The 12,635-nt window shown below is 40.7% G+C and overlaps 1 protein-coding gene across 2 annotated transcripts in view; it reads right to left on the minus strand.

The window, feature by feature from the left end:
* IGF1R (insulin like growth factor 1 receptor) overlaps positions 1-12,635 on the minus strand; it is a 173,280-nt gene that overhangs the window by 132,265 nt on the left and 28,380 nt on the right. For both annotated transcript variants that reach the window (XM_032123429.1, XM_032123428.1), the window contains exon 2: positions 10,407-10,952. In XM_032123429.1, coding sequence (XP_031979320.1) covers positions 10,407-10,952 — 546 coding nt within the window. The remainder of the gene's footprint in view (positions 1-10,406; positions 10,953-12,635) is intronic.

Here is a 12,635-nt window from a genome sequence, read left to right on the forward strand (position 1 = left end):
TGAACAACATTTCCTCCTCCGTCATCCCACGCCAGCTACCATTTCAATAAATATTTAATACGTAGACAAGAAAACCGAGAAAGCTTCACAGCTTGAGGTTTTCAGGTACTACACACATGATGTTGAATTTATCTCCTGGAAAGCATATGGACACTGTATCCAGAACCCAGAGCACGAACAGCACAGGACAGGTACAGCACACTGACCTGAGTACCATTAAAACAGTGCCATGATTAAAACAGCAATGCCAGTTCACAGAGCAAAATGTTCATTTTAGACAAGGCAAGAAGCTGGAGACTGGGACCTGTGATCATCACAGACTTCAGGGGCCTCCCACTGTCACCAGGAACATGCTGAAATATTTCCACTGCATTCTCCACTCCAAAAATGCCCTCGCCCTCTCTCACACCTCTTCTCCTAAAAAGATCATCTGACAGGTGCAGATAACTCTAACCATTCAAAGAAGCATCCTAAGGGTAGAAAAGAATAAAATTTTTGCCTAGGAAAACTATGATTTTTTTCATCTGTAAGATAAATTCCAATTACTTATATTCATTCTCCTGTAAACCACTTGATCCTAAAGCAGCCCTTGAATTTAAAATCTCTCTACAGCTGGTTTGCTGGAAGCAGTATTTATTTTCCCTGTCACTACTCTCTTCATCTCCTGGTGCAAGGTATTACTGATTATTTTAATTTCTTTTCTACAGAAGAGAAATGGATGCACACAGACAAACAACTGCAGTGAGCAGAAGAGGAAGAAGGCTTCATCTCTGAATTAGGAATTTGCGTACTGGTTTTATCTGTAACACCCACTGCAGTACTTTATCCCAGACTCTCAGATCACAAAAGACAGAGCAGACAGTGACTCACTGCAATTTCAGTTCTGCATGTAGCACTTCACGTGGACCAGTCAATTCTGATTCTGCCAAACAGCCTTCACAGGCACTCAAAGTAAACCAGCTTCTCTAAGAAAGAGTGCCTATTCATATGCTGACTTCATGAGGAAAGCTCCAGAGATGGAAGGGAATTTAGTCAATGTTTCCCCTTTGTGCTGTAATGATTTAAGATTCAATTAATACAACACGAGGAGGCACTAATTCCAAAACACCTGCCTTCGTGATAACTGGATTAAGACCTCCAAACTTGCTGCACTCCTACCAGTGCCAGCCTGCCAAATGACAACAGTTGTCAATATCGACCAACTGGAGGCCGGGTTTTCCGCTAAATCCTAGAGCACTCTTTAAAGAGGATTCCCCACAAAACAGGAAGGGAAAAAAAATAGAAAAAACACCCCACTTGACAGCTCTGAATTTGTTTAGTCAGAAGTCACAGCTCCTCCCCTGCACACTTTGAAGGCTGGAGACTGGAAACGCTCCTATCAGATCCTTTCAAATTCCTCAAAGGGAAGAGATAAAACCAAATAAAGGGATAGGGCATCCTCAGAGAAGAGAGCTACTCCCACACTGATCAGTATACTCTGGGCTCTAGAGAGAACGGCTTCAAGAAATATTTCGGGGCAAAAGGCTGTCAGGGTGGGGCAGAGCAGAGCAGCTGGTTGCATTGGGAGAAGAGCCAATAGGTTTGGGGCTTAGTTTGGGGTTTTTCTCCTCTCCTTGTGCCCCTCAAAGCAGGGAGTTTCTTCAGATTAGTTTGGGCAGCAGGAAAAAAAAGTGCCTCAGAATTAAGACCATGCTGGTCTGAAATCTAGGGCAAAACCTTGAGGCCGGTGTGCCAGCCCAGTAATTAACAAAGTGAAACACTTTCTTACCTTTTCAACGCCACAGAAACTATTTCAACCACACAAGAAGGAGCTGATTTTTTTTTTACCCTTTCATCACCCTCGCCTATCGTGACCTATTGGAAGCACACTTGAAAGCTCTATCGGAGCGCTCTGTGATACATAACTTCCATTTTAGTGAAACAATCCATCTGCTCCATGTGACTCAGAGCCTGCTTTAAGAATGCAATACTGTTTAGGCCAACGGTTGCACCGCGCAAAGTGTTTTGTTCACATGCATTCCTTTGGGATGACAGAGCCTATCCACGGCCCTAACGGTTGGGGCCTGTGGTTTTTTTTCCCTCATCCGCTGAATGCTGCAGTGACTAAGCTGACAAAAATTCCTAGCCAATTATAAACCCACTTAAAGAGACAGGCAACCCCCCTGCAACCTTCCCTTGCTATCCTATACGGGAAGTTTCTATACATAGAAAAACATCTCCTCCTCCCAAGGCCTGTGTTGATATAAAAGACTTTCTCTGCGCGCCCAACACTTCAAACATGCTTCCTAAATGGCATCATTTCCCAAAACTATAACCTTTAATCATCCATCTATATCCCTCGCACATCAACCAGGGGAAAAAAAAAAAAAAAAAGACAAACTGACCCCATAATTGAGTGAAAAGCTAGAGAAGCCATTAATGGGGGAAGATGACTGCGCTGGGAAGAGATGAGCCCGGACAGCTATGGAGCGCTGTTTATTAAGGAGGGAAGAGTTAAGCGCCTATAAACCCAAGATGTTGCAACCAGGGAAAAACACATCAGGAGGGTTACACTGGCATACAAAGTAGAAGGTGTTGATCCACCTATGAGCATAAGCTGAGCTTTAACTAGCAACAACTGAGAACTTCTGAGTTGCCCCTCAAACCCCTCTCAGCAACCAAATTCCAAAAAAACCACCAGTCTTTCCCAAGAGTCATGTGCTGAATTCATTCTCGCCTATACTGTCAAGGGCTACACAAATACATTTAATAATTAGCCTGGGCATACAAAACTGTGCTTTGGGCAGGTAACTACATGTTCACTTTGCCCAGCAAGAAACAGTAAACAAAAAAAAAAAAAAAAAAAAAAAAAAAAAAAAAAAAAAAAGGAGAGAATGGCACATGCTTTCCAGCTTTAAAAAGCCAGGCTCTGGGACACCTCGGACCCTCCCCACTTTATGGTGGGCAAACTTGTTGCTAAATAATTTTTAGCGCTTGGCTGATAGCACATGCACATTCCATTCCCAACGCTCAAAAGGAGGGGGAGGAAGAGAGTGGACAACTGAACAAGGCTGAGCTCACCTCAGAAGAAAAAGGCAGTTCAACAATCTGTATTAACATATTATTATCCGCACATCTTTTTATTAGAAGTTAGGTCTCAGAGTCATAAACAGACTTGAGAAGGAAATCCCACTATTAGTGGGAAAGACGGCTAAACAAAGGCTGCTTCATGACTGTTAAACACTGAAAAACTTGTTTGCCACATAAAAACGATTTACAAAAATGCTTGAGGACAATTCATTCCTACATTCATGTTTGTTTAGGAAAGGAAAAATAAGAAAATGGTTCCTCCTATTCAAAATTTTTAGAGAACATCATGATTCCTATGCAGGATTGAGCCTAAGTTTCCCTTCAGCCCATTTCAAATTTAATTGCAGATCAATCATCACAAAAGATGTATTTCTATGCATTCCATGAAAATTGGACAACTGGACAGGTGAAGGACAGATCATTTTAGGGCTCCCCACCAAAATAAGAAGACTGCAGCTCAAGTTCACCCCTTGTCTGACATCCATACAAGCATTACCTGTGAAAACTGAAATCCCTAGGAAAACTAGCAACCCACTCCAAGCTGGACTCATTGCATGGGTAAGAGCCACAGAGAACTGCAGAAAATGCTAAGCCAGGCTGAGTTTGCCTTGTCCCTGCAACATCTGCAAGAACACAGCAAAAACACAGCTTTCTTTTAGTTTTACACTTGACATTTCCCTGACATTTTCCCTATAACACTGGTAGCTATTCCCAGCTCCCAGTTGTTTTGCAAATTCATCATAAAATTAAAGCCTTACATTACATCTAATTAACTATCCAATACAATTGTCTATTCTATTAACAAACATTTGTCTAATAGATGTATCAGTGGGGCCTGGAAATCCATGTTAAGCATGTTAACGAAAGATTTGGTTCAAGTTTAGATGGGTATTTAATTGCAGATTTAATGTGGCACTGCTGCACAGGAAAGTAAACCAAAAAATTCTCTAAACAAGGCATCACCCTCAGTCTGCTCCAGGATGAAAGCATATTGGTAAGAACAGCAAAGTGTTGCAAATAAAACCAAAAGCATTCCACTTCCAGCCCTAGCTAGCACCAGACTATCAGATTTCTGAAACATCACTAACACACAGTACCTCTAAAAGTAAATTTAGGATGTTACTGAAGTTTTCAAGCACTTCCTTTTATTTGTCTTAAGTTCAAAATAAATAAACAACATCTTAGAAATTCTCATTGAATGTGATCATAGCTATCATTTCCCTCTCCCCCTCTGCTCCACAGCCTCCGGCCCCTTGGGCTGCAGTCATTCCCTTTTCCCATGAGCTTCCACATAATGTGAGGTTAGACCAGGACTTCCTTTCAAGCACTCCCTGTTAGAAGGTCGTCAGGCACACAGTGTGCAATCTGGTGATGCTTTTGTATTCTCCTGTAAGGAAGAACTGGCACTCTTTTCTTCCCCAGCCTTTACCACACAGCATCAGAGAAACCGAACTGAGGAATGAACACACACACAAACCCAGAAAACCAGGGAATTACCATTTCCTATCAGTGACCTCCAACTGCATTTCTACAGGACATTTTTCTGACAATGAAACAGTTTCTTGGCACAAGACAATTCAAGTAAATCCATTAGAATGATCTCTATGTAAAACAGAGTTTATATTACTCAGAGTAACTGGGCACATATATTTAATCACCCCACCACTTACAAGGAATTGTAGTGCCACTGAAATCATGGTGACATTAACTGTGTCATTTCACAATACACAGATAATCCCTTCCCATCATCTCAAACAACACTAAAAAAAAAAAAAAAAAAAAAAAAAAAAAAAAAATCTCCAACAGCGTGGATGGCCATTAAAATGTGGCTACACATCACTTGGTGACCATAAACACACCTCTGGACTGACAGAGATAAAGCAAGTTGAAGCAAGTGTAAAATGCAATGTCTTCAGAAGATGAAAGTGTAAGTAGAAAAGACAAGGAGTCTTTTCAAAAAATTCAAACTTTTTTTCATTCTTTATTCCAAAATGTGGGGAAAAGTTCTAAATCTTTTCAGAGTATTTTTAAAAGTTCATTGTTTCCCTTTTTTTGAAACACGTAGCGAAGTGATGGACTGAGCTCACTGCATTGTCTTTTCACACTGGAAAACGAAACTCCCAAATTTAAAGACCTCTCAAAACAAACAGTCCTCTACAAATCTTTGTGCCAAAAGAAACTAGGAAGCCACGATGAGTACTTAACATTATCACAAAGTTTTTGGTGGCTAGCGTTGGCTGCAAGATTCTTCCCAGGTTATGCCATTTTATAATAGAACAAAGAAAAATGGCAAGTATACATTTGTTTAATTTTAGCCCTTTTCTCAGAATATAAACCACTGCTACAGTAATTAACTGCAGATTGGTCTAAACTGCTCTGCGGCCATTCCAGCTTACTAATTAAATATGCTCTCACAGCCATAATAAAAATTCTAGGAAACCTCTGGCTGGAGAGCAAACTTCTCAGGAGGGGAGCGAAAGTCAGCAAAAAACTTCATTCAGAAGGAAAACACTAATAAATTTTTTTTAACATGCTCCAGATTTTTCTAACTCAGTGACACCAACTGTGCCTTTTACAATTATTATTTTTTTGTCTGTTTATTCCTTTCAGAAGATGTTTATTTCCTGGAGAGTTTACATACCAAGCAAATACAACCAACAAACAACCTGTCCATTTCAAAATATGCTCAGGTTTATACCTAATTTTTTTTTAAACCAACAAAGGTAGGATTAGTGTTACATAGACCAGCTTCACTTAACATTATACCACATCTAATTTGCTTACTGCAAGAGTAAAACTTAAAACATGTTGTCCTCTGCTGACACATGTAATATCAACTATATTTCAGTGTTTCAGAAAAAAGCATGCAAACATAATTTAAAGCAAAAAAGTAATTTGATTCAGCATCTCTGGCTCCCAACTTCTTCCACTCTCTTCCTGCCTACATAGTTCACGTATGTTCGCTATTTCTAAAGGACAGGGGAATACAGTGAATGTTCCTCAGAGAAGGGAAGACAAGGAGAGAAAAGGGGGGGGGGGAATAAAAGTGCAGCACATGGTCTTCAGCACTACTCTGCTGAATCAACAGGGAGCAGATTCCCAGCTGGTGCACACTGTAAGCACTGCACAAGTCAATGGAGCCATGTCAAATGATACCACTCAACTGCATTATCTTCTGAGCTCCGTGTAAACAAACAGGAGCAGATTCCGAATATTTGTGAGAATACATCACGTTACTGTCTCCATATGTTTAAACATTTTAGTAGAAGGCACATATGGACCACTCTTCCCACTCACTGTCATTCTCTCTCTCCTGATCCTCATACACCGTATCTTTTCGGGCCATTGTCAAACCAATTCAAAAACGAATAAGGATACATTTTCATTAAAAACATTTTGTGCTTAGCTGCCATCTGCTTCATCGGCCTCCAAATCCTCACATGCCTTTTCTGTGGTCCTCAGTTTCACACATTCGGAAGCTGAAAGTTTTCTCCTGTTGTATTGTGCAGTGAGGTCTACATGAAATATTGTTTCATGTCAAATTCACCTCTTTTGAACCAAGTGCTTAATGCTTACAGCCCTAACCTGTGTCCTCTCTACAATGCCAGCTTACACATCCTTTTTTTAATGCCTAAACTCTAATCTTAAAGCTCCCTCATGCACTTCCGATACTCCCCATCATTGTTTTTATGGGAAGCATGGCTATTCCACCCCATTTGGGAAATATGGGAGCTCTAATTCACTCTCTCACAAGGGGAGGACCCAGACTGTGCTCTCATCCTGTCCCACAGTAGCAGCAGCTGAAGCCAACACCCCTTTCCCCACAGACACTAACAGCCTGTCTCCCCCATAACCAGATCCTTGTCTCTTTTCTGAGTAGGAAAAGTTTCAGCTAATATTTGACACTGAGCATCTCCAGTTTAATTGAGGGAAAGAAGACAAATAATTAAGATAGGGAGAAAAAACCCAACAGGGCACCATAGGTCTCATATACAGATCACTGCCAGTTTTGCTATTACTTTGCCGAATAGTTTGCCCAGTTCATTTCTTATGGCCCCAGCAACAGCAAAAGTGTCTTAGGAAGCATTAGCTGGACTTGCCTAAAAAAGAACACAAAGGTTACGGCAGACAAGGGATCCTGAACTTTCAGGCAGGCTTTCAAGGGTGTACTTTACATTTGGTTTCTGCAGGCTTGGAAAGGTCTAGTGACTAAGGCAGCAGACCTCAAAAGTTAGTCATCAGCACGAGGAATATAGAAAACAACCAAAGTTTTCTTTAGAGCAGATCACTGGACAGGCAGAGCAAGTGTGTCATCAGACACAAGTCTTGCAAGGGGTACAGCAGGAACAGTTTTTCTGGTTCTCACATCAGTTTCTGAGGGAGATGGAGGCAGCTTCCATAAACCTTTCCAGCAGTCACAACTGCCAGAAAAAAAGAAAAACACAGAAGGCCATAGTCTTATTTGTATGTCTGGACACTCAGTTTTTATCTTTTCCATCTCTACCTGTGCCCCAAAGCACAAGCACTGATAGAAACAAACAGCTTCAGTACTCTCCTTTTATCTCGAAGGATTCTTCTACTAAACCTGCAACCCCAGTGAGGCACAGCTGGCATTTAATACACTAACATAAAAGTAGGTGCAAGTCAGAGAGAAGAGAGCATGCCAAGCCCAACACAACATGCTGCAGCTCCAAAGAGAGCAAACTAGTATTGCTGCTGCCTTGGGGCACTCAAAGGTAAAGGAATGTACACTACACAGAAACCAGGGCAACCAAACTGGCAGGAGAACTGCTGACGCTTTACGCTGAACCTTAAAAATACCCAAAAAAATTCAGAAGTTACAGTTTCTTTGTAGCTTGCTCTTCTATAGAAATGTCCATGGATTATTCTAAGTCAGACACAGCATACTCTTCCCTCCCTCCTCCTTCAGCATTGTTCCTGCACAAGTTATATTGAAGGAAGCACAAGCTTCTTCCTTTTTTTGTGAGAAAGAAAAAGGAGGAAAAAAACAACTTCCACTCAACAGCAAAACTAAACAGAAGCCAGGCTACTTAAAGTACCAAGTGTTCCCACACAACATTTACCCACCAACTTCAGATCTTTCAGCGTAAAACCTAAACAAGGACAAGAGAGATTTAATACACACTCCTCCACAGAGCCAGAGCAAGAAAAATAAAAAGGCACAAAGAAATCCTGAATGATAGAGAGCATTTTCAGTTTAACATTACTGCGACGCACAAGGAGAATGTCAGGGTTAAATCAGATACTAGAAAAATATTCCCTGGAAAATAACATAGGTGTCGTATCTCTACTGGTAGGAAAATGCCAACTGAAACACTCAGTAACTGAAAAGTCCTTGCTTCTATTCTTTTTCATGTCTTGTGTGATTCTGTACTGCAAGAGTCCTCTCCTGATCAGGAGTTCATTGCCAAAGTGCCCGAGCAATCTAGCAGGGGAGACAAAAAGCTTCCTTTGGAACAACTGCACTTTTATACCTCGCTTGTTTTTCTTCAGAGCAGGAGTACTTCAGGGTTGTTTTCTCTTTAGACGAATGGCCCACAAATTTAAAGTCATCTCACTTCAAGTCAGTGGCTTATCACAACAAACAGATTAAAACAGGTCCAACGTTCTCACTCTTTTTATTGATTAGAACTTGATAATTTCTTTATATGCTCTGCATCCTAAAATACTCTAAACCTAATTGTTTTTCCACACTGTAATGCTCTTAACAAGCCTTTCAAGGCTCTTCTCCAATACTTGCTTTCTTCTCCAAAATCTCCCATGAAAGGAGATGAAAGCATATATGGAAAAACAACCCCATTACCTACACCCTTGCCTTCAAAGTCCTACTATCGCAGTCTAACTATGACCTCATTTTATTTAAACAAATCTTTTCTCATGTGTATTTGGGATCCAAATTATTTTAACAGTCCCTTAGATGCCAAAAAAAAGTTTTTTGCACATTACCTTTGTCTACTCCAAATAGGCAGAGCACACAACAAAAAGCAAGTAAGTTGTTATATCTTATTAAATACACTCTCGCTACATCCATTCAAACCACTGAGGGCAATGAGGTTGCACAGGAATCACCCTGGTCACCCTCTCTAGACAACAGAGTTACACTCTGTTAATGAAGACGTAAATTTGGCCTGCAGGACTCATAGCAACACTCCCCTCGCCCTGGGCAAAGCACAAAGTCTCCCAGTAACAGGCTGAGGGGGTTTCTTTGCTTTGTTTAAAAAATGAACTTTATTTCCTGTAAGTATTGATAAAAGCACATACTCCAAATGCCTTTTTGCAGAGGTATTTTTGGCATGTGTTGACTGGAACTGCCCCACGAGCTACTTTAATTGCAGTTCTAATTGAACAGGAGGGCTCCACAAGCAACTGACGAGCCACTTTAGAATAAACATCCCCAGATGAAGGTAACCTGAATGTAGTCCTGATTTCTCTCGCACTGTGGTGTTTCCTATCATTACAGCAGCTTTGGTCAAGACTGCATGTGGAATTTAGGAACTGTTCCTCCCAGTGATGACTGCTTGTAATTAAGTCCTACTGATACTGCAGGGCTCAGCTTTCGTAAAGTTACAGGACGAACTCAAAAAGCCTGCCATGTAATCATGTTACCTGAGTAAACTATGTGTTTGTTTACTCTATTTTTAAAAAGTGAGGAGAGATCAGGTTTTGTTTTTGCTAATACTTGCTACCAGAAAGACATAAATCTGCCAGATAAGAACAAAACAGACAAAGATAACTTCATCAGGAGTCAAGATATCCATGGACTCTTCAACTCTACAGACTGCACTGTGAAAATTCATGTCAATAAACAAGTCCTTATGTACAGAATTTACCATTACAGGAATGTCTGGAGGTGCATGCCAAGGGAAGCAAAAAACAAAGTCCAGTTAACAGCTTCAGCAAGGCAACAGCTCTGGCACACACGTAATGTCACTTCAGCAAGGAGCAGACGGCATTCGATGGCCACCTCCTGCCAAAGTCCTCAAGGGAGGTAAAGCTGCCTCCAGCTTTGTTATAATGGCATTGGTTCCACACTTATATTTTCCACCTTTTCCATGGGGAAGTAACTCAGGGAGTTCATTGGGTTTTGTTTCACAGTTGTTGATTTGTTGGTTTCTCTTTTTTGTTTTTTAATTTAAGTGAGACAAACCTTTACTGATTGGGGAAGAATCTATTTGTGTGGCAACTGGGTAACTCATGTAAACTATAAACAACTAGAATAAAAGTTTCAGTTGCTGAAGAGCTTAAAATAAAACTACAAAATTAAATCTTTACTTCCAAAAGAAGTAACAAAAACAAGATATCTACTCAAGTCTTACTTTTCTGGCAGTGGTTGGTGGTCCAGCAGCGGTAGTTGTACTCATTGTTAATAGATGTCTTCTCACACAACGGCTTCTCTTCCATTGTTCCTGGACACAAGTCCCCACATTCCTTTGGAGGTTTATTCCCAACGATGTAGTTATTGGACACTGCATCTAGGATGAGAGACCAGTCCACCGTGGAGAGGTAACACAGGTCAGAGTTCTTCTCGATCCGTATGGCCCCGCGGGTGATGTTCCTCAAGTTGTGAAGCCCAATCTCTTTAAGATTTGTCATTTCAAAGATAACCAAGGCATAGTTGTAGAAGAGGTTTCTTCCACGAATGACTGTGAGGTTGGGGAAGAGATCACTGAGGCTTTCCAAGCCTGCCACACGGAACAGCAGCAAATAGTCAGTGATGACAGTGAGCTTTGGGAAGCGGAAGTTGCGGTAATCCTCTGCTTTGGAGATGAGCAGGATCTGCAGGAAACCCTCGATCACCGTGCAGTTCTCCAAGCGCTTCAGCTCATGGATATCATTGCGAATGTCAACATTTGGCCCGCAAACTGAAATGGAAAAGGAGGAAGAAAAGTTAGTAAATAAGGCATTCCTAAGCCTTTTGAAACTGGAACACAAGAAGGATATTCTGATGGCCATAAAATTTTTAACTTTTAATTAGGTTGCAGTGTTAAAATAGAAAAAGAGTGCTTAATTTACACCTACATGGAATATTCATTTCATTTAACCTATCACCCTGAGCACTACCAGGAGCAGCAGGGGATGGCAGCTCTCTCTCTATTCTGCAGCACACAAAGAAATGTTGGTTTATTACTGCTGATGACAAGAGCTCGACTACACTGAGGAATACAAAGATAAACCAAATGCATTTGCACACCCTGCTTCAAATTAGATCCTGATGTGTGTGCCCAGAGCAGGGCTTGAGCCACATCACTTCAGACCAGTCAGGTAACACAGAAGGGATCCACTGGTCATTACGTTACTAATTCACTCCCCACCCTGCTTAAGACACATGCACACAAAGAGGGCACTTCCCAGAAAATTACAACTTTGGCCTCAAATCACTCTTTCTTTCCAGGGTCACATGCCAAACAAGCTTTAATTCTTGGAATACTAGTCTTGCAGTAGGTCAGCAATAACACTAAATCCACAGAAAGCTGGTAAGCACTTCCTGCTCTGTGACTGGGAAGAAAACAAAGTGCTTGGACTTACAGCACTGAATTCCTGTTTGCATGTTCCAGTAAACCAAGTTTCACTAATTTTGGCACCAAGATATAAAAAAGTCTCTTGAGTTCTAAGAAACACAGGATAAATTTATTTACAAGAACACACACCATCACAGTGAAGAATCTTTCCTTGAAAACAGCAGATTGAACTCTATGAACTCTCAAGAAAACAATGACCAAAATGATTATCCCCTAATAAATCTATGTATTAAGTCTTTCCATATTAGAGACATATCACAATAACAATGGCTGGTTAAAGGGGCTGGAAGACGTGTGTTAATAATGTAATATTTAGACACACACAATCCACTTGGATGCAAAACAAAGAACTACAGAGTGTAGAGAGCTGCTGTTCTTCAAAACGCTCAGAGCTGGTCTTCTTTGGAAAACATGGAAAAAAGATTCCCCATAAGAGATACTAAGTTGCTTGTAAGCAAACAAAGCAAAATGCCTATTTATTTAAGCAACCCAAAACTCAAATAAACCCCAAGCAATTCAATTTTGTGGAAAGGTTCTCTTTTAATGCATGCTAGGCTTAATTATTTTAACAACATCTTTTCCTCAGATAAGGGAAAGGTCTAAACAAGCACTGGAGCCAAAAAACTTAAATTCTAACCCAGACAAATTGTCCAGAGATTCAGAAATTGCACTGACAATAGAAAGCAGTCTTTCCATCCCACAACACTTATCTAAGGCTAATAACTTAAGCTAACAAAGGATCCAGAGCATGAGCAGGCTAAAACCACAGCAACTCTAATACCCAACAAGGACTTAAAGACTTCTAAGTCTTAAAAAGACTAAAGGACTTTCTGGTTAGAGGGACAGCATAAAAAAATAAAATAGGGCGAGAACTCTGTTAGGAAACAGATGTTCCTACACAAACTATTACCTAATCTTCCTTCTGTGAAGATTCAAGCTGAAAGCAAAGGCTATTAAATCTGACTCGCTGCACTGAAGTAGCTATGTGCAAGAAAGTTCATTCCCTAGACCTTCAAAAAAAATAAT

Source organism: Corvus moneduloides, chromosome 13 (genome assembly GCF_009650955.1).
Source record: "Corvus moneduloides isolate bCorMon1 chromosome 13, bCorMon1.pri, whole genome shotgun sequence".
Classification (NCBI taxonomy): domain Eukaryota; kingdom Metazoa; phylum Chordata; class Aves; order Passeriformes; family Corvidae; genus Corvus; species Corvus moneduloides.